The sequence below is a fragment of the Rousettus aegyptiacus genome, unplaced genomic scaffold, assembly GCF_014176215.1.
Source record: "Rousettus aegyptiacus isolate mRouAeg1 unplaced genomic scaffold, mRouAeg1.p scaffold_m13_p_2, whole genome shotgun sequence".
Lineage (NCBI taxonomy): Eukaryota > Metazoa > Chordata > Mammalia > Chiroptera > Pteropodidae > Rousettus > Rousettus aegyptiacus.
Genome location: NW_023416295.1, coordinates 71,054,858 through 71,077,890, shown reverse-complemented (window position 1 = coordinate 71,077,890; position 23,033 = coordinate 71,054,858). Strand labels below are relative to the sequence as shown.

Genomic DNA, 23,033 nt, shown 5'->3' with positions numbered 1-23,033 from the left:
CTCTACTTTTAAGATTTATGTTGGTTTATTAAATTAGTATTTCCTCTTTGAGAGAATTAAAATTTGTAATGAATAATCTAATATGTAATTTTATAAATTAGTACAAAATCATAAAGACTGAATTTTAAATTCCAAGTCTTACAATGCATTGTTTTCTTAAAAGAAAAGAAAAACTCTACATAAAATATTTTGAGATAAAACACACTGAAGAATTTTTCGGTGTATTCCAATTTTGATGTAGATATATTCAGTTCTTGTGGGGCAAACTTAATTTTGAATGAATATAAGAAAAATATGAAGGAGTCATTAATTTTTATAGTCTTCTAACAATTTTTTCCAGCACACTAGTTCTTGTCTCATAAATGACTGAATTTAACAGATTAAACCAGCACATCACACTCTTAATTTAGAAGTGCCTTAAAATTTTTCTGCTTTAGCATATTATAAGATGAAATACGTACCAAAAAAGAGACTATAATTTACATTTTTATAGTGACAAATTTCATGTTTATGAATGTAGTATATCGCAAGTAGCTCTTGAAAAACACTAAAAAGCTGTAGTCTTCTATATACAATTCTCTTTTCATTAATTTTCTCTTAGTCCCACTATAGGTTCACATATGATTTTTACAAGACAGAATATGAAAGCAATAGATGACTTGTCTAAGAAAAAGAATTTCTCTATAGTCCTCTCAGGGTATTGTTATTATAACTACAACTAACAATTCTATGTAAATAGCTCTTGATTCTTTATCATGCATTTTGAATAGGGTATAAGAATCAAATTTCCAGAGAAAATGTAGAAGATATTGTCATCCTGAAAGGTCATAGATGACAGTGAACAGAGTAAATAAAGGAGATGGTAAAATGAAGTAATATATGTGAATGTACATTATATATACTGTCCCACTATGCATTTATTATTACTAATGGTGAAAACAGTAATAATGTTCCTGTACTAGAAACTCACAGTGGAAGATAATGAAACATTAGATTGAAGAGATGAAATGAGCAAAAATAAAGAAGGTTTTCTTCCTGACTAGCAAACTAAAGAATTTGAATGTCTTTTCATAAATAGTACAGAGCTACTTTAAAATCACAGATGAAGACTGATATGGTAAAGTGTTATTTTATCAAGATAAACAAAGAAATAAACTCCCTGCAGCTTCAGTCCCAGGATCACTTCACCTTGATCTCCCATATTCCCCAAGGTAGCCATCTGCTTATTTTTACTTTATTCTTTTTCTTTCAATTTTTATTTTTTACCATATGTCTCATCTTTTCCCTTTAATACTCATCTTGCAGATTTAAATTTCTTTCTCCCTTTTTAATATGTATAGTCCTTTAAGTTTTAATATTCTTTTCACAAACTGGGGAAATAAGAAGACAGCAAATAAGTCAGAGAGAAGACTGCCATCATCATTACAGCATATGTAATTTCTGTGCTCTGCTGTTGTAAATGCTACAGAGTTGCAGAAAGAGAGCTGAATCCTTTGTAGAGGAAAATAAACTGTATCTATCTATCTCTATCTATCTATCTATCTATCTATCTATCTATCTATCTATCTCTATCTCTATCTATCTATCTATCTATCTCTATCTATCTATCTATCATCATCATCATCATCATCATCATCATCATCATCATCTATCATCATCATCTATCCATCCATCCATCCATTCATCTATATGAAGAGAATGAGGAGCAGAGAAATGGAGAGGTCAAAGATAAATTGAGATTGGGATCCCTAAAGACAAGAAGAAAACTGGGACCATTGAAAGAACTATGGAAAATCAAGGGAGAAAAAAAAGACTATGTTTTAGCCAACTAATTTTGAGGTTATTTGATTATACCTGGTGAAATAGAATTGGAGAATAAGAACCAAGAAAATCATCAGTGGGAAATTCTACTAAATTCAGGCTAAGAGAAAAGAAAAAGGAATGCCATGATGTTCTTTCCATAATAGAAATGTGCTGCAGATTTGCAAGGGAACTGTCCAGGTAACAGCAAAGAAACCAGAGATACAAAAGAAATGAAATCAGCAGTTAATATCCTGGTTGTTCCTAATTAAAATTAAATGAATACTTCAAGAGAAAGGTGATTAATAAATTGTATATTTGTATTAGAGAGGAGAGGCTTAAGGAACTGATGAAATAAAGTATTGAGACACCCAAGAAAAGTAAGAGTTAGAGATAAATTACATAAAAAAATGATCACGAAAATAGTATTTATGAAAGTCATTACATTTAACAAATAAGATGTTAGGTGTAAACCTATAGAAAATTAAATAAGTTCATCAGTTCAACAAAAGCCAGATTATAAAGAATTTAGGAAGGACAGAATTGAGAAAAATAAGAAAATATGAAAGCACTAAATAGGAAAATTCAAGAGAAAAAAATGGGGGAATTATGTTTCTAATTTTAAGTATAAAATGTACTATTCTTCTTTATTTTTGAAATGTCAAGAAGAATAAGCACAGGTATTGCAATCGAAAGAAGGATGCATTTTAAAAACAGGGACTCAACTTAAGAATGATGGAAATAAGAAACAGAAAAGCAAGAAAAAATAAATTTTATTTTTAAAACTCTATTATTAATAGTCAATTAATTTTTATTGAATCATAAATCTGGTGAAGGTTTTCCAAAAAAAATGAAGTAAATGAAATATAGAACAAATCACTTTTTGTAAATAAAACTTGGTTTAAATAAAACAGTAATATCCATTGCCTAACAAAACCTGTATCTGTACTAATATAAATGCTTACAATAGTGTTTTGTATACTATATGTTTAAGGGAGAGATAAATTACCAGCAAGTTCAATTATTCATGTAAAAAAAAAAAAAGCTCCATACTGTCTTTTAAAGGTAAAATACAGGCAAACCTCATTTTGTCATGCTTTGAGGATACTGCATTTTTTATAAACTGACTCTAAGCAGAGCTAGTCTATTGTCATCATTTTTCCAACAGCATTTACGTTCTTTATGTCTCTGTGTCACATTTTGGCATTTCTTCCAACATTTCAAACTTTCTCATTATTATTATATTTGTGATGGTAATCTGTGATCAGTGATATTTCATGTTAGTATTGTAATTGCATTGGGGTCCCATGAACCACATCCATATAAAACAGCTAACTTAATTGATAAATATTGTATGCATTCTGATTTCTCTGCTGACCAGCCATTTCCTGTCTCATTTCCTCTCCTGGGCCAACTTCTTCTCTGAGACACAATAATATTAAACTTAAGTCAATTAGTAATCCTAAAATGGCCTCTAAGTGTTCAAGTGAGAAGAAAAGTCATATATTTCTCACTTAAATCAAAAGGTATAAATGATAGAGCATAGTGAGGAAGGCATGTAAAAGGCCAAAAGCTAGGCCTCTTGTACCAGGTAGCCAAGTTGTGAATACAAAAGAAATGTTCTTGAAGAAAATCAAAAGTGATACTCCGGTGAATACACAAGTGATAAGAAAGTAAAGCAGACTTAGTGTTTGTTGATTTGGTGGTGGTGGCCGGCGGGGGGCGGGGGGGGGGCGGGACTTTTAGTGATCTGGATCAAACCAGCCACATTTCCTTAAACTAAAGCCTAATACAGAGAAAGACCATAACCATCTTCAATTCTATGAAGGCAGAGAGAAGTGAAGGAGCTGCAGGAGAAAAGTCTGAAGCTAGAACAGGTTGGTTCTTGCAGTCTAAAAAAAGAAGCCATCTCCATAATATAAAAGTGCAAGGTGAAATAGCAATCACTGATATAGAAACTGTAGCAAGTTGTCCAGAAGGTAATTAATAAAATTGGCTACCCTAAACAATAGATTTTCGGTGGAGACAAAAATAGCCTTATATTGGAAGAAAATGCCATCTAGGACTTTTACAGCTGAAGAGGAAAAGTCAATACTTCGTTTCAAGTTTTAAAGGATGGGCTGACTCTCTTGATATGAGCAATGCAGCTAATGACTAAGTTGAAGCCAATGCGCATTTATGCCATTCTGAAAATCTGAGAGCCCTTAAGAATTATGTTAAATCTACTCTGCCTGTGCTCTATACACTGAACAACAAAGCTTAGATAACAGCATATCTGTTTATAACATGGTTTACTAAATATTATAAGCCAACTGTTGAAAACTACTGGTCAGAAAAAAAGATTCCTTTCAGAATATTACTGCTCATTGGCAATGCACCTGGTCACTCAAGAGCTCTGATGGAGATGGACAATAATTTCATGTTGTTTCCATGCTTGTTAATACAGTATCTATTCTGTAGTCCATGGATCAAGGAATAGTTTTGAGTTTCAAATCTTAATTTTAAAAAATGTAATGATATAACTTCCATAGACTGTGATTCCTGTGATGGGCAGAGTAAATTGAAAGCATTCTGGAAAGAATTCACCATTCTAGATGTCATTAAGAAATCTTGTAATTCATGGGAAGAGGACAAAATATCAACCAACACTAACAGGAGCTAGGAACATTTCAACCCTCATGGGTGACATCATGAAGTTCAAAACTTTAGTGGAGGAAGTAACTACAAATATCTTGGAAAGAGCAGGAGAATTAGAATTGCCAGTGGAGCCTGAAAATATGACCGAATTGGTGCAATCTCATGATTAAAATTTAAGAGATGAGGAGTTATTTCTTTTACTTTTGTTATGAATGGGCCACGAAAGTGCTTTCTCTCTCTCTTTTTATTTTTTATTTTTCCAATTTTTTTTTTTTTTTTTTTTTTTTTTGTGAGACAACCCTTGGTTGACCTCACAGATTGCAAGGATTTTGTCAGTTTACAATCACTTATTTTTTTTTTTATTTTTTACGTCTAAAGCACTTGATCTTCCTAGGTGGTCCCCCAAGTACTAAACAGGCCCAAAATTTTGCTTAACTTCCGATATCAGACAGAATGGAGCTTGTTTCGAGTAGCATGGCCGTAGATGGAAGTGGTTTCTTGAGATGGAACCTACTCCTGTTGTAAAGATTGCCGAAATGATGACAAAAGTTTTAGAATATTAAATAAACTTAGTTGATAAAGCTGTTTCAGGGTCTGAAAGATTAACTATAATTTTGAAAAAAATTTTATTGTGAATAAAATGCTTTCAAACAGTATTAATGCTATGGAGAAATTGAGAAAGGAAGAGTCAATCTCTGCAGCAAACCTTATTGTTGTCCTATTGAGGGTGATAGAAAAGAGTAAAGGGGGTTAAATGTACAACAAAAAACAAAACACACACACACACACACACACACACACATTATGCGACTTGCTTTATTGAGATATTTGTTTATTGCACTGGCCTGTAACCAAACCCAAATATTTTCACGTTATGCCTGTTTACTTTTGCTTCTCTCTTAAATTATAAACAAAGCCAGGTGTGAAAAAAAAGCTATTTTAACAGTGAGCTTCTATGGCTCTGTTACTATTTTATTCTCAGCTGAGTGTAGAAGGGGTCAAATCTATTAGAAGAGTTATCTTTGCACCTGGTCACTATCATTTAAAAATTAAATTATTCTAATATTGAACATGAGTGTTACTGATTTTATCCAGTACAAAACCACCATAATATGTCATTTTGTCATCCATATCCAAAAACTAGACATGGAGCCAATTCTCATGTAAAATATGATTATAAATATGACTGAGGTTAAACTTTGATCTATTTTTTCTACTCCAAACATGTATATAAATAAAATGACTATTATCCTCACAACAAATTGCTATTTTTTAGCCTCTCATGCCAATTATTTTGTTCAAGTCTCATGGAGAAAAGAGTCAAATAAATGTTTGCTAATCTTATGCTTCTAGGACTTTAATTTTAACAACCATGAGAAAACCACAAAACAACACTTGAAATAAAATAATAAAGTATTTTAACATTCTCTGAAAAAATATAATGTTTTTATTGCATATTATTTTTTCCAGAACTAGCTGGATATTATATAAAACATAAGATAAAAATCTGTAACTTGATTTCTGACTTCTAGATGCTTATTATTTCATCAGAGAGATAAGAAATAAAGGAAGCTAGATGAGAATATGAAACAGTAAATTAAAAATGTGACCACATTATTCATGGACAATATATTCTAGATATAGAAAGAAGAAATAAGTGAAGATCAAGAATACTTGGAATAAAACTCCATTGAAGGCTAAAGATTTGAGCTAGTAGGCCCTAAAGAATATCCAAAATTTTTAGAGATGAAGAGGAGAAAATACAATTTATGTAGAAGAAATAAAATGAAAAAGTTTATGATGTATGTGTTCTTAGCAGTCTGATGAAGCCTGTGTGTCTTTTATCAGAAAGTTTTAAATAGTACAAAAACAGTGAAGAAAAATAAAAGTACATATTAATGAAAGAATCAAATATATTGAAATGAAATTATCAATGTTAAACGATAAACACTTTGGATATAGTAATATGTGTGTGTGTGTGTTTTTAAATAATGCATTCAATAATAAGATTGAGCAGTAGATCTAATTACTGCCATTATTGAAATCCTTTTAGTTTTAAAAGCTTAAGTATAAATGATATTATGAGATCTTGACAATTTTAATGTAATACGAATATGTCTACTACTTCTATTGGAGACAGTCACAGTTGCTGATAATTACTGGTCTGTGGCAAACATTCAATTTGGAAGAAATGTCAACTTTCAGGGCAAGGTTAAAGAAAATAAAGGTGTAATATTTTCCCTAATAAAGTTCATGGACCTCTTCAGTTCTATTCATGGACCACTACATGTCCTGTAGACTCATACGCAGAATTTGGAGAAGACAGTGGAAAACCACCATTCATTAAATACCTCATGGTGGTGGGGCACAGTAATAAGTGTTTCATGCTATTCTTGCAACACACTACAAGGGCAATATTGTTATAATGAACATTGATTAGTATTTGAAAGATGAGAAAATTGAGGCTCAGAAAGTTTTTGTAATGTGCCTAGAGACACATACATAATGAATGCTAACTGCAGAATTAGAGTTCAGATGTCAGATTCCATATCCTTGGTCTGCTTTTCCCACTGTGAAATGTAACCTAGAGAATCAGCAGACTGTTTGAAATGAGCAGTTAAAAGATGAATACGACCAGAGCAAAGAGTTGTTTTCAAGAGTAGTAGAAATACACAATTTGAAGTGTGGGACAGGACTCAGATTTGGAGGGTTCTAAAAAGCATGCAAAGAGAAATAAAAGTAAGTGCTTAGGAGCATAAAACAATAAGACCCTTGGAAGAACATTGATAAAACAACATCTAAGGAAAAAATAATCTGATGAATTGAAATGGTATGGGTTATTATAATATTTTTCTGCCCAGAAAATTTTGGAGAAGGTCTAAAATGACACATTGTACTTAAATACTTTACTTAAAATTAGTTGAACATTTTTATTAATTTTCTGAAGGTGTTTTTTTTGGGGGGGGGCATGGGAGATCTTTTTCTCAATATCTATTTTTAAATATAGATACACAACGCCCCTCCCTTCCCTCCAAAAAAAAGTATTTGGTATTTTTAAAATACAGCAAAAACACACATGTACTTACCAACACTTGTGCAACTTTCACCATCTACATCCAGCTTCCAACCTTCATAGCATGAGCACTTGACTGTGTGCTTATGCTGCTCACACACTTGACTGCACTTTAGATGACTGCTACAATAATCCACAATTTCACACGTTTTATTGTCTTTGTTGAGCTGAAGTCCTTCAGGGCAAGAACAGACTATTCCTCTTCCAGGAACAACAGAACAGTGGTTGCTACAGCCTCCATTGTTCAAAGAACACTCATCTATAAAAGGAGGACAACAGATTATAGGGCATTATCGATTGTTTTCCTCAGTTAAATACTAATCATTGAACTCACTTCCCTAAGGCTGAAGTTAGAGCAAGCATATAATGATGATAAGATGAAAAGGAGAAAGCCTTTTCATTTTTTTTTTCCCCAGAGGTGGGAGTAGAAATAATGAGAGCATTCATCCAATGTTCAAATACAATTCTATATGATAGGAATCAGGAATGAAATATTTGTTTTACCGCATACAAGTAAAGTGAGTTCAGTGTTTCTATTATTACAAGAGTAATTACACTGAGCCTTTCAGTAGTTATGTAAAACCAGCTGTTGAGGTCTTACAAAAGGGATGCACATACATTGGTGATCTGGAAATTTGACTAACCTCAATGTTTATAAATAAACGGGTATATACATGCATATGTATAATATCTATATATGTTTCTATATATATAGTCTGATTTATAATGATAATAGAGACTAGATTAGTTTCCCTTTTATTGGCTGTAGCCATTTATTTTTAATTTAGGTAAATTGTACATTGTACCCTATATATTTATTATGATTAATTTGATGAGGCCATGGAAACATAATAGTTAATACGCATACACCAGAATAGTTGGCGTGGTATTTTGGCTGAAATAACAAACAACCTCTATTGCCTACATGGACAATATAATTGGTTTATAAAGAAAGAGACCATTCCTTCACGGAGATTATAATTTAAATTAGGTATTTATTTATCATTCTACTCCATCACAAAATTGAAGCTGGAGATATACAATATATACATTGTTTACCAGTATTTATATAACAGCACAGTGCCTAGCATAGAGTAAGTAGTTAAAAATATTTATTGAATGAAAAATTAAACAAATTTGTCAAAAGGCACACAACTTAGCTCAAATTTAGACACAATCTAGTCCAACTGAAAAAAATTTCAAGACGACATACTTAATCAGCCTGTTTAATTAGGAGGTGTATTTTGAGACATGCTAAAAACAAATGTTGTTTAATAATCGGCAAATCACAGTATTATGTGCTTATATACCTCAAATATTGTCTGCTCTCTATAGAAACAACCATTTCAAAAATTGGGCTGTAATGCAAGGTTTTAAAAAAAAGGTTTTCTATACTTTTTAAACTTCTATATGGGTCAACTATTCTTCATATTATTTGTCACCATTAAAGAAGTTATAGGGATAAGAAAAGAAAATAATTATATTAACTTCTTTTTCTAAGAATTCAATTCAAGTTCGATATTATTTTAGAAAAAAATAGATTTATTTCTTGCTTCTTCTAAATACATTTGTTCACCCATAATCATAATCATTTTAAAACAGCAGCCATTTAAAAATATTGGACCCATTTTATTTCAATTGACATTCTTTTTCAAGAGAATTACTGTAAAGAAATGTCATTGTTCCCAGATGAAAACAACTTATTTTTTTTTTACAACACTTTTAGTTTAATTCAAATATGACTGTTCTTTCAGTATTGAGGTATCTCTTTCTGACACTATCTGAGGAATTAAGTCATAGATTTAGGATAAACAAAATACACATTGAAATATAAAACGGAATATATAAATTTAATGCCAATATTTGCATAGCTAGTCCCTTGTCAATGTTCCTTTAACTCTATACCTGTCATTGAATCTTGCAACTTCTTTTTAAATTTTTTATTACCCGAAAGAGACTTTTTATTGAATAAACAATAGTCAGGCTCCTCTGAGCAATCTTGTCAACTAATCCTCAAACTTGGCCTATAAAACTGCAGATTCTAGGCATAATTTCATTCTTCACTCCTGCCCGCCCTGCCCCACCACAAGGGACTTCAACAAATACCAGCATAGTTTCAAGCGGCTCAAGGCAACATTCCTAGAATGATCCCAGTCCCCTAAGAAAGTTCAATACTACTAGAAGAATTTGCTTTTTATTCTAGCCTAAACTTGGTGATAAGCAGATTGGTCAATGAATCCCCCTTTAGAACAGTTACTTTAAAAAGCTTACAGTTATATCTTTTCTCTGCACTTTAGAGATATAATTCTATCACTCAGACCCCTTAGTGTCTTCCCCTTAGCACGCTTCCTTCTTTAAAAAGTTTCTAGTCTTTGGATTTGGTGAGGTTGATTTCAGTTTATGCTGACACTCTTCTCTAGTGCGACAGTTATAACTGAATAAAATCTATCCTTATGCCTTTAACTAGGTTTCAGCTTTGTTTATCTCTGACATGCCCTTATAACAAGGATCAACAGTTAACTCCACTCTTGAAAGATTCAAGTTTCTTCTCCTTTGTTTCTTAAGTGCATATCTCTTTCCTCTTAAAATCATTTTAATAACCCCTTGAAAAAATCTTCACTGAAATCAGGAGATTTATCTACTTGACCCTTCCTCTTTTTCTTTCTTTTTGAATTTTATAGGTCAATCAGAGTTAGTTAAGAAAATAAAACAAACAAAACCTCACAACCCAAAGAATGAGATTTTTACATCTCAAGACATTCTGCAATTAAGTCTACAGATTACAGATCATTTTCATACAAAATATTTTTGCACAAATTTTACATGTATTGAAGAGTGAATGGAATGAATTAATCTATTTCTATTTTAATGGGACATGGAAGGGGCATGCAGGGAAAATAAAATGACTTTGTTTGAATATAATTATTTGGAAGGAGTAGATTTGAAGAGGGGAAACCCAACATTTTCATCAATTACAGCAAATAAATTAAAAACAAAAACAAAACAAAAATAGCTTTCAATTTTGGGTATCTGTCTCTAAAAGCTACTTCCAAGCTACTAGCCAACCCATGAGAATTATTTAGTTAATTCATTTGGTATATCTTTTGCGTTCTCTAGGTAAATGATTAATTGCCCAATCCTACAGCTTAGCTCTCATAGATCAACACCCCTGCATGGCTGGACAAGATCTAACCTAGGAATGACGGGAGAAGGACTTGAAAATCAGGTGCCAAGGTATCTCTCTGCGGGAACCAAAATTGCTCATAAAGATATTGTTTACCAAACTGACAGTACAAGGTGCACATAAAAGTGAGTAAGAAAAGCAGAACCATAGAAAGCAATTTAATTACCTCGATTCGTATTTATTTTTGTTTTTCATTGTTCTAACTCTCCCTCGACTTCACCTGTAAGAGCAGGCCGAAGTAGCCTGGGTAAATTTAATATGCCACAGTGCAGTTGAGAAGAAAAAAAAATGCTTTTTTAATTTTCTCTGATATTTTCACACCTAGCATTATTGCAACCTCTTCCATTCTCTGTAATCTTTTGAAATGATTGGGCAAAGCTTATCATTCTTATATGATGAATAAAATGGCTAGATAAGCAAGAAGTGATTTTGGATCTAAAAGTAGAGATATGGATTCAGAAGAAAAGTCCCTTCTCGCATTTTGTTTTTACAATTCAGAATGCAGAGAATAGGAAAATAAGGCTGTTTTTCATATTATTCTCCAGTTTTCTCAATAGCTGTATTTTCTCTTTTTTTATATATTCTATTTACTTCACTTAATCCAAAGGACGAAGAAATGGTAGAAAAGTGCTAATTTCTTTCAACACTTGTAGTGCTTCAGGCATTATCACTATGATTTCCTGGTAGATGTCATTATCTACATTTTTGTTATGAGAAAATCAATATTTCAAAAAATTAAGCCTCTTCCCTAGGTTACTTAATTGAAGTAATTGAAGAATATAATTAAACTTGAGAAAGTTTAGACTTCTGCAATCACATACTTTTAATTTTAAGAGTATTGATAATTTCCTTTTTCAGAATTGCTCTTGGAACCTTTATGAGCAATCTTTACACATTGCAAAGTAAGAGATGCTTCTACCCTCCAACCTACTCCATCATGGAGAATAAGCTGGTGGAGAAAGGATCGAATACAGATAAATTAAGTCTGCTACCTTTAACTGGTATTTTTGTTGTTGTTGTTGCTGTTACTGTTTTAGCTTTCTTTCTCTTTTTCTTTCTCTCTCTTTATTCCTTTCTTCTTTCTTTCTTTCTTTCTTTCTTTCTTTCTTTCTTTCTTTCTTTCTTTCTTTCTTTCTTTCTTTCTTTTGTTTGTTTTGAATCTTGTTTAAATTTTAGCAGCACTGAATGGAGACTGCATTTACTGTTTCAAGGTTAGTTTATAGAATCACAAAGACTTTGGAGGAAAAGCCATGTTGTCATATAAATTAAAAAAAAAAATAAGTCTTTTTTTGGCATACTCAATATGCTAGTGAGATTCAATTCAGATCAAAATTTGCTAACTTTAGGCTTAAATGTAGTTGTTTTTCCTACTTTCAGACAGATACCTTTACTATTTCTCGAAGTTATTTTCCCACAACCTCAAGTCATCTCATTATTGTTCTTATCATTCTGTAAACCTTTCTTCATTCCTCTATTGATGTCACCTTCAGTATTATCTAGAAAACATGTTAAAAATCTTCTTTCTAAATCTCTGATCTCTCCTACAGAAGAGAAATTTAATTTTCTTCACGTGTACTGGTTGGCATAAAGAGATGGCTAGTCAAAAGTAATTTCAAATTCCAAAAACTATCAGATAGAGATAATCATTTTAACTAGACGAGGCATACTAAGGAAAGCTATTGTATGAGGAGTAAAAACTTCAGAGAAGATTATATAAAATTGAGAACTGTTCAATTGCTTTTATTATCCATTCTCTTTTCTCTTTCTATTTTTTTTTTTTTTTTTTTTTTTTGGTAATGATTAGAAGGCATGACAAAATCCATTGGGTGGTAGTAACCTCTGTTTAGTGGATCAGTAATAACAAGTTTCTCCTGTTTTGAGTAATTCACTGACAAGAAAATAATTGTGAGAACAGTTCAATTGTGGGAACAGCATTGATCATCCAGAAACCTAAATATTGAGCACAACTATACAATTGTTAAGTTAGTTGAATACAGGATAGACTTTTCTGCTTTATTTTCAAAAATTTCTGAATCATATTTGATTTTTTTTATAGATTTACAGTACCTAAAAAATGTAGATAAATGTAGATAGGGTTCAATGCTAAAAGTTGAATTACATTTATATAGAATAAATGAAAGGAACAAATGCTACTGTATGTATCGGTATGTAAACTAAAAGATTCTAGTTTCCAGAGAGACACAAATGAAATGAAAACTGGAATACCACAGAGATCGCCTTCATCGGACCCATCGGGACAATCCCTTCTCCCATTGCAGAGTTTCTCTGGCTGCAAGCAGACTGAAGTGTCATTAGCACAAGGGTACTTGGGTGGTCCACACAAGAAACTGTCACAGTCATCTTCATCTGACTGATCTTCACAATCAATATCTCCATCACATACCCATGCTTTGTTGATGCATCTCCCTTAAGAAAATAGAAACAGCATGCATTAGATTTTTGTAATTAAGTCACTGTAATAATGAGTAGCCATTATTGCCTTCAGTCAGAGACAGAACTACTTGCTATTCACAAAAGAAAAATCTATTAGCTGTTAGTTTGACAGTTTATGTTCTTGATATTTCAATAGTTTTATTTTGTGATTAAAGTAGTAAAGTGGCTCTTAGTATTAAAAATTTGATGTTTCATTTAGTTTCAAGATATTGTTTTACCCTATTAAAAAATTCTGTGACCAATTGAAAGTTTAATCATAGCACTTTAAAAAGCAAACTTTAAAGGTATGTTTGTATATGAGTCCCTTTTAGAGCCCCATTCGTAGGTAAATGCTTTCAGTGTCTTTGGAGCCCTAGATTTAAGTAAATGCTTTACTTTGACAGGAGAAGATGTCCTTTTCTTTTCATTTATAATCTTAACATTTCAGCTCCTCACACCGAGGGCTATGTACATGCCCTTTCATAAAAGAATATATTATTAAACGTCTTGATAGTTAAGGTATATACAGACAGAAATTTTAGAAATGGGTTTTTTAAAATTAATTTTGAAATAAAAAAAAATATTATTGTTTAGCCACCTGCATTGAAAGTGATAGAAAGCAATGACCATTGTCTACATAAACCTTGTTTTTACTGCAAAGTATTCATCCTTTCCAGATTGTTGTATTTTTCCTCTGATTCATTATATTTTCTTGATTACACAATGTTAAGGTACAAGGTAAATAAAAAGTTTACCTTAAGATAAATACTAGTTATTGGCTGACTTTATGCCAGTATCTCATAAAATGAATAGAGCAAATGAAAAGGAAATGAAAAATATTAGATTGTATATGTCCAAGAGTCGTTATGTATAAATGGTTTCTTCAATCTTAAAGGCTACTAAATTTAAACTAAAGTATTGGTGAAAAGATGTTTCATTTGTGAAAATATATTAATAATTTTCCATAGTATTATAAGTCGAATAAGAAAAAAATACAAATGATCAAGTTCCATAGCTAATATAAATGCATTTGATAATATTCAACTTTAATTACTGATCAAAGTACTCTTAAAATAAGAATGGATGGATATTTCACTAATAAATTTGGTATAAATGGAGAAACTTTATAAATTTTTGCTTTAACATCATAAATAAAACTAATAATTTTATATAATTCTGGAAATATGATCTAATGCAACTAAGCAATTAAAATAAATGAAGTATAAAATTAGAAGAGTAGAATAACATATCATTAATATAGTAATACAATTATGAAATCAATAAAAACTTCATAAGGACTATAAGAAACTAAGAATTTAAAAATAAGTAGCTAGTTTTAAAAATTATACAAAAATAAGCAAATCTGATATATACAAAAATATAGTAGAAGAAAATACCAATTAAAAAAGCCAACATAAAATAAAGTATTTTGTGTTGAACTACACAAGAACTATAATTTATATGATGAAAATCAAAAGCTCTACGAAGAAACCCAAAAGAAGTCTTACTTGAAGATATAGTTTGGCCTTGAATTGAAAGATTTATCACTGTAAAGATATTATTTTTCCTCAAAGTAATGCAACCTCAAATAAAATAGTAATAATATTATTTCAATCCTGATTCTAAATAAAAACATAATAAAACTACAAATATCATCAGGAATTTAAGAAATGTAGCAGAAGATTGATCAGTAGAAAATGTAAAACTGAAAAGCCATTTGTAAAAGAATGAAACTAGACTGTTGTCTATCATTATATACTGAGATTAGCTCAAAAGGACTTGAATATAAGACATGAAACAATAAAATAAATAGAAGAAAACATAGAAACTAAACTCAAGAGCCTTGAATTTAAAGAGGATTTTATGAATTTGACATCAAAGGCAAGGGAAGTAAAAGGTAAAATAAATAAATGAGACTACATCAAACTAAAAGCTTCGGAACAACAAAAGAAACTGTCAACTAGGTAAAGACACAACCATCTGAATGGGAAAATATATTTGTAAGCAATGCCTCCGGTAAGGGTCTAATATTCAAAATATATAAAGTTGTATGAGTTGTACAACTCAGTAACAACACAAAAACAAACAATCCAATCAAAAAATGAGACCTTAATAGACACTTCTCCCAAGACATACAAATGGCCAACAAACATGAAAAGATGCTCAACATCGCTAGCCATTAGGGAAATGTAAACTAGAACCACAATGAGATACAATCTCACACCTGTTAGAATACCTGCTATCAATAGGACAAGTAATAATAAATGTTGGAGAGGATATGGAGAAAAAGGAACCCTCATACACTGCTGGTGGAACTGCAAATTGGTATAGTCACTATAGAAAACAGTATGGAGAGTCCTCAAAAAACTAAAAATTGATTTACCATATGATCCAGCAATCCCTCTAATGGGTATTTACCTCAAAGACTCAAAAATTTATATCCGAAAATATATTTGCTCACCAATGTTCATAGCAGCACTATTCATGGTGGTCAGGACATGTAAGCAAACCAAGTGTCCTATGATAGATGATTGGCTAAAGAAGCAGTGGTACATAAATGCAATGGAATATTACTCAGCCATAAGAAGAGATGAAATACTGCCATCTGCGACAACATGGACGGACCTCAATATAGTCATACTAAGTAAAGTAAGCCAGACAGAAAAAAGTTGAAAATCACACGATATCACTTATATGTGGGATATAAACCTAAAAGCAAGAAATGAAAAGGACAAACAAATAGACACTCATGGACATGGGCAACAAACTCATGGTTACCAGAGGGTAGAAGATGTTGGGAAAGAGGAGGCAGTTGGGGTAAATGGGTCAAATATGTGGTGACAGAAAGAAATCTAACTATGGGAGGTGAACACACAATGTAAATATATATACATATGCCTCACTGTTATATTGTACACCTAAAACACTGAATTTGGTTAACCAATGTCACCATTTAAATAAATAAAAAATAAATAAATAATAAAGTCCTCAGTTTTCTTAAGCAGTCTAACCAGATATTTGAGCCCACCAACTTAAGCTTTAATTTATGACTACACTTGTAATTTCTAAATGTTTTATTTTTTTTAATATACATATTACATTCTCTTTTTCACTAAAAAAATAAAAAGAAAATGTGTATGTCAAATTTTTAGAAGTATTTTAAAGGAGCAGTAGATAAAATACTCTACAACAAAATATCAATAAAAATTCCAATAATTAAACAGCATAGAGACATCAAAAATTGACTCATTTAGGTTTTGTTTTTAATATACAAAAATTGGCAATTCAGGAAAGCAGGAAAAATTGATAACAAAATAAATGATGTACACTTGAAACTATATAGTTTTATTAACCAATGTCCCCTCAATAAATTTTTAAAAATTGATGATGTTAGAATCACTGAGTAACCATCTGGAGGGTAAAAATAAAACTGAATCTTCACTTGATTCTTACAACAAAATAAATTCTAGATAAATTTTAAAAGGTAAGAATTCTAAAATAACGATAAACACACAAATTCTAGAATAAAATAGATACTAAAACAAAAACTTAAAATGGTCATTACACAAACTCAGAAACCGTAAAGGGCAAATTGATAAACTTGGTTAAATTAAAATATTTAATTCCATATTGCAAGAATAAAATTCAGATACATGTAATCAATAAACCAGAAAAATATTTCATTTTATTTGACAAAACGTGTCTATTTCTGTAAAATACAAAGGGCTCTTACAAGTCAGTAAGATAAAGATCTATAACCCAATAAAAATGTCAGATTCACCACAAATCAATAATGGCTTACAAAAACAAGATGTTCAATATATTTTTCAATTAAAAAAAAGAAACTGCAGTTTAATACCCTTTTTTTCTCTATCAGATTAAGATTTAAAAAGTTGGATGATACAAAGATAGATTTGACAAGGGTGCAAGAAATAGCCCCGTGGGACTGAATATTGGGGTAAAAGAAGGCATTGTTATGAAATCTAGCAAAGAAAAATTCATCAACTCCACCACAGCAAATCTAATTTTAGAATTTTCCCATTAATATATTTGCCCAAATGCACAAAGATGCATATTTAAGGTATGTGTTGCTACTTTGTAGATATTAGCAAAACAAAACAAAACAGTAACAGCTTAAGTTATGATTCCCAAGAGTGTTAGCAGCAATTACAATGCATCCATACATTGAAATGATATGCTTGAGTGAAAAAGAATTAGATAGTTTTGCATAAGTCAAAATAAAACAATCTTCAAAACATATCAATAAAACAAACAAACAAACAAACAAAAAAAACACCTGAGTGAATGATGGTAGGCTTTCTTAGATGTTAAAAGAGATATGTCCGTATACCAATATCTAGGACCTTATTTTCATACATATATCAATGTAAGTAGATGAATAGGCTTCTAACTATATGAGTTCATTCTGGAGGGCTGCACAGGAAATAGTTAAAAGTGATTGCTTCTGGTAAGGAAGATGTGAGATACTGGAAACCTGGAGTAGGAGAGAGGGATTTTTTTCATTGAATCCTTTCGTGCTGTTTAATTTTTTCCTACCTTATTTCTCTACCATCTTCTCCCACAAAATAGTAGCTAATTAAAAAAAAAAAAGAGAAGATCAAATGCATGTATCTGTGCCATAAAGTCTGTTAGTTTCTATAAATATATTATAAAAGTTCTATGTTGAGATTACTCTATGCCTTACATTTCCCTAGGGACTTTAGGAAATATGAGAAAGTCATAACACTCAGTCCTTGTCACCAAAGAGTTTATAATCTAGTTACTGAGAGAAAATCAATGCATAATATATAATTGTAATGTAATATATGACATACTGTATGTAAATTTTAAATTGTATGGTGTCATCTGCAAATATAATATAGTAAAGGGAGAGTTCAAGAATAATATAGTAATTTACATTTTTAGTTTGGTAAATCAAGATGCAACTTCCCTTTTATTCCAGATATCACTAATCCATCATGAAATTCTTAACCATTGACTGCAGAATGACCTTAGAATTGTTTTTACAAACCCATCCATAAATCAGCATCAATCTTTTAGAGTCAAAATAGCATTGAAGCCATTTTCCATCACTGACCTAAATGCTGCCTGCTAAAGGTAAAGAAAAATCTTGTTCAAATGACTAATAATTTTAACACAGATTATGTTACTTGAGATATGAATAAATATGAATGCATAGTTTAGATGAAATTTACAAGTTAAATATCTTTCTCATTTTGATGTCTCCAAATATATTTGGAACTTAATTGCTTCTCCCTTTCTTTTTTGTTTAATTTTAATTCTTACAAAAATGTGGATAAGAGGGTACATCAGGTACACGTTTAATTAAATTTCTAATTCATGACTATTAGAAAGGTAAAATTGAAAAGCAAATGACCTCACTAAATATGTTTAAAGAAAGTTGACTTTTACTTGATTCATATCAAGAGAAATTCTTACATAGCCAAGTCTTTGCATATAACATCTTGAAGAATCAATTATTATAGATTTTCTTGTTTAAAATCCCTCCTTTATATATGAGATTTAGGTCAAATTATTGTTATTAAAACAAACTAAATATTAATAATATTAAAATATGCTATAGAAATTATAAATATCCAATATATAAAAACAAAAAATCTTTAAAAAATTTAAAATTGCACACATAGGTTCAAGTAACAAAACAAATCACTTTGTCTTTACCAATGCTTTCAAAAAATACATTACATATTGAGAATATTTATTATGTTTATTATCAAGTTGAGCTCTATCAATATTTTCTGATTTATTTTTAATGATGTTTTCAACTTGACAGAACTATGTATAAAAGACTCTTAGGGAAATTTTAGTTTTTCCCTTTAAGCAAAGAGAAGAAGGGACAAATTAAAACAGCCAAAACAAACAGAAATAATGAAAATCAGCATATAGTCTTATGACAGGTATTACAGTTGTGCATGTGCGTGCAAACAGACACACAAAAACGCACCCCTTTATAAACACTATTTTGATTTGTGTTACCTTGCAATTTATAGTTTAAGGTAGAAGCAACCACAAAATCAACAACTATCAGAAAACTAAGAGTTTTAGGTATCTCTAAAAAATGAACTACTTTCCAAAATAAATTTATACAATCTCTAGAGTTTTCCTTTTTTTGTTAAATTGTTTAATTATTAAAAAGTAGATTATCATTTTGTAAACTGTTTGACTTGCTTTTATCTTAATAAAAGACAACACATGCTATAACAGGGATATGACTAGCCATTAATATTAAGAATATGGGTGTAAAGAGAAGTAAATCTTTGAGAAAATACAAATGGATTTACTCATAACATATTAATAGTGTCTTTTTAAATACAGTCCTTTGAATTGAATTCTTTTAATTTTTACACTACTAACCTTTAATGCTGCATACATATTTATTTCTCTAATAATATTTGGCTTCAATTAGATTCAGCAAGTATTTATTATTATGTGCCTACCTAGCTAGTAAAGAATGCATAAAGATGGGAAAGGTAATTTCTGATCCTGTGGTGTAATAAGACTAGTAGTGACAAACATTCTTATGTTGAGCATCTAAAAATAATAGAAGTCATATAATCATCACAGAGTGGTATGAAATTTCAAAGAGGCAGAAAATATGTATGATTGGAAGGTTAACAAGATTTACTTACTGAAATGTTATTTGAAAAGGGGTTTTGAAGAGTTGCAGTGAATATTGCATATGAATGCAGGAAAAAGAAAATTATACATAAATAGCTGCCTATGAGTACCATCTTAATATTCAAATATATATCCTATAGGGGGAAAAAGCAAGTAAATCAGAAAAAGAAAGGAGACAATTAATAGCGTGATAACTAATCCCACTACTCAATGGAAATGTTTCAAAGTATAGATGGTGGAAGTAAATCGACTCTCTTAATTTGGTCCCTGTTGCAATTCTGAATCATTGTACTGTAAAATTCAATTTTTGTATATGATTGCTTTATTTTATACCAAACATCATTTTCTTAAAAATGTAGTTATAAGTACAAATTTCCATCAGAACTATGTACACAGAACCGTATTGAGTTTTATGAATGATTTTCAATGGTAAATATGAAGATATGCAGTTATAACTTTATTTGCTGAACCTAATTCATACATAAAATGCAACTCCTATGTAAATGCATAAAGTTGGAAAAGGGTTGGACATTTTCCAGAAATAATAATGATGCAGTTTGGGGACATAATTCATAAAATATTGACTGCTAATTCAAGAAGTGCTTTTTAGCTTTATAGACAATGAAGAACAATTGAAAGATTTTTTAAAAGTATATGTTCAGGTCACAGCTTATGAAGTAAGAGGAAGCCCAGACATGTGTAGAATGGATTGAAGTTCTGAGTGAGAGATAATGCAGACTTAACCTTGGTCTACAGTATGTAAGCAGACAGAATGAAATTGGTGATGTTAGATATATTGGAGAGAGCGCATTAATAGGACCTGGAAAAGAATTACAAGTTAGGAGTGTCAAAGATGCTTTCTGCTTTAAATCTAAATGTTTAAGGGATTGAAGATGTTTCTAATAGAAATAAGAAATGAGGAAGAATCTATGGCTTTGGAAAGTAGAATATTCAGCATAGAATATTCATTTTTTTTTTTTTTTTTTTTAGGGAAAAATGAATTTGAAGCATGAGCAAATTTCAGTGACAGAAATCGGGAGACATTTACCTGGAGGTGATGGTTAAAACAACGGGAAAAGAAGAGGTTGTTATGGGTACGTTGCAGAAAGATGAGGAAAAGCAAAACAAAGAAATCAATAGAAAAATCTATGTGATGTCTGATGCATATTATGTGTTCAAGAAATATTTTTTTTAAATTTACTATAAAGGAGAGGCAGAGGAAAAAGTATAAAAGAAACTGAAATTGTAAAAAATCTAATGATAAGCATATCAAGATGACAATCTAATACATGAAATTATAAAAAGAAAAGGTTTCTTTACTAACAATGAATTTTCTGAAAAAGAAATAAATTGATCCCATTTAAAATAGTATCAAAAACAACAAAATACGTAGTAATAAATTTAACCAAGAAGGTGAAAGATCTCTAATCTGAAAACCACAAGACCTTGATAAAAGAAATCAAAGAAGACACAAATGAATATAAAGGTATTTGTATTCATGAACTGAAATAATTAATACTGTTCAAGTGACAATACCACCAAAAGCCATTTGTAGATCCAATGCAGCCCCTATCGATATTTCAAGGCATGTTTTACAGAAAGAAAGGGGAATAAAACCACTTGTAAAATTTATATGAAACCACAAATGACCACAAATCCCCCAATAAATGCTGAGAAAGATGAACAGAGCAGGAGGCACTACACTTGCTAATTTCAATCTATACTATGAAGCTGTGGTAATTAAAACAGTATGGTACTGGCATAAAAATAGATAAATAGATCATCTTAACAGATTGAGAGGCCCAAAATAAACCAAAATATATGCAGTGAAGTAATATTTGACAAGGGAGCTAAGAATACTCGATAGGAAGAGGGCAGTCTCTTTAATATATGGTGCTAGAAAAACTGGATATTCACATGAAACTAGACTTCAATCTTACACCACTCTCAAAAATTAACTCAATATGTATTAAAGACTTAAATGTAAGACATGTGATCATGGAAAACCTAGAGGAAAACGTAGAGTAAAATCTCCTTAACCTGTGTCTTGGTAATACTTTTTTGAAAATCATACCTAAAGCTCAAGCAACAAAATAAAAAAAAAAAAAAACAGCATATCCAATTAAAAAGTTTCTGCACAGCAGAAGAAATGACCAACAAAATGAAAAGACAACCTATAAAATGAGAAGGCATATTTGAAACCACATAGTTGATAAGGGGTTAATAACTAAATATATATGAAGAACTTATACAACTCAATAACAAAAAAACAAACATCACAATGTAAAAAATGGACAAAGGACCTGAACTGACATTTTTCCAAATATGTATGAATAAACAAAAGGTACAGCAAGTCATTAGGGATATGCCAATTAAAACCACAGTGAAATATGACATCATGCCTGTTAGAATAGTCATCATTAAAAAGATGAGATAAAAAATGCTGGTGTGGAGAATTGTAAATTGTACACTTTTGGCAGGATTATAAATTGAAAAAAGGTGTGGAGGCTCCCCAATAAGTTATAAATAGAGCTGTCATATGATCCAGCAATTCCACTCCTGGGAGTATATCCAAAGGAAATGAAAACACTAACTCAAAAAGATATATGTACCTCCATGTTCACAGCACCATTATTTACAATAGTCCAAGACATGGAAACAATTTAAATGTTCATCAATGAATAAAGAGATTTTTAAAATGTGGTACATATATACAATAGATATTACTTATCCATAAAAAATGAAGATTTTTTAAAAAAAATTATCTGTATGAGATGATATATGTTAACTAAACCAGCTATAATAATTTCACAATGTATATAAAACACACCCTCATGCTGTGTACCTTAAACTTACACAGTGATATATGTCAATTATTTCTCAATAAAACCTGGGGGAAAAGAAGAAAAAAAAAAGGTTTCAAGGAGAGGACATGTGTTTCAGACAAAGGCCAAGTGTTCCAGAGAAAGAAGCCAAAGTGCAGTATTAGTAGTCAAAGGTACCAGCCCTTAAACTCATATTGTGTTGTAGGCACTTTTTTAACCTTCTGTGGTTATTATTATTATGTCTAACTTACCGATCAGGAAACCGAAACTTAGTTCTGGCAATTTATCTGACCTCACATATTACTGAATGGCAGAACAGTACTCAAGACAGAAAAGAGAATAGTCTGAGAAGTCATTCCCATTGACCACTGAAATAGCAATTTTCATCAAAGTTAGGGCCTGGATGTTAAACAAAGGGTGA

At 30.8% G+C, this 23,033-nt stretch overlaps 1 protein-coding gene across 4 annotated transcripts in view; it reads right to left on the bottom strand.

The window, feature by feature from the left end:
• The window catches only part of LRP1B (LDL receptor related protein 1B), a 1,622,137-nt gene that overhangs the window by 552,289 nt on the left and 1,046,815 nt on the right, over positions 1-23,033 (bottom strand). For all 4 annotated transcript variants that reach the window (XM_036236560.1, XM_036236558.1, XM_036236559.1 and 1 more), the window contains exons 22-23: positions 12,921-13,121; positions 7,524-7,769 (exon numbers count right to left, since the gene is read on the bottom strand). In XM_036236560.1, the coding sequence (XP_036092453.1) occupies positions 7,524-7,769; positions 12,921-13,121 (447 nt within the window). The remainder of the gene's footprint in view (positions 1-7,523; positions 7,770-12,920; positions 13,122-23,033) is intronic.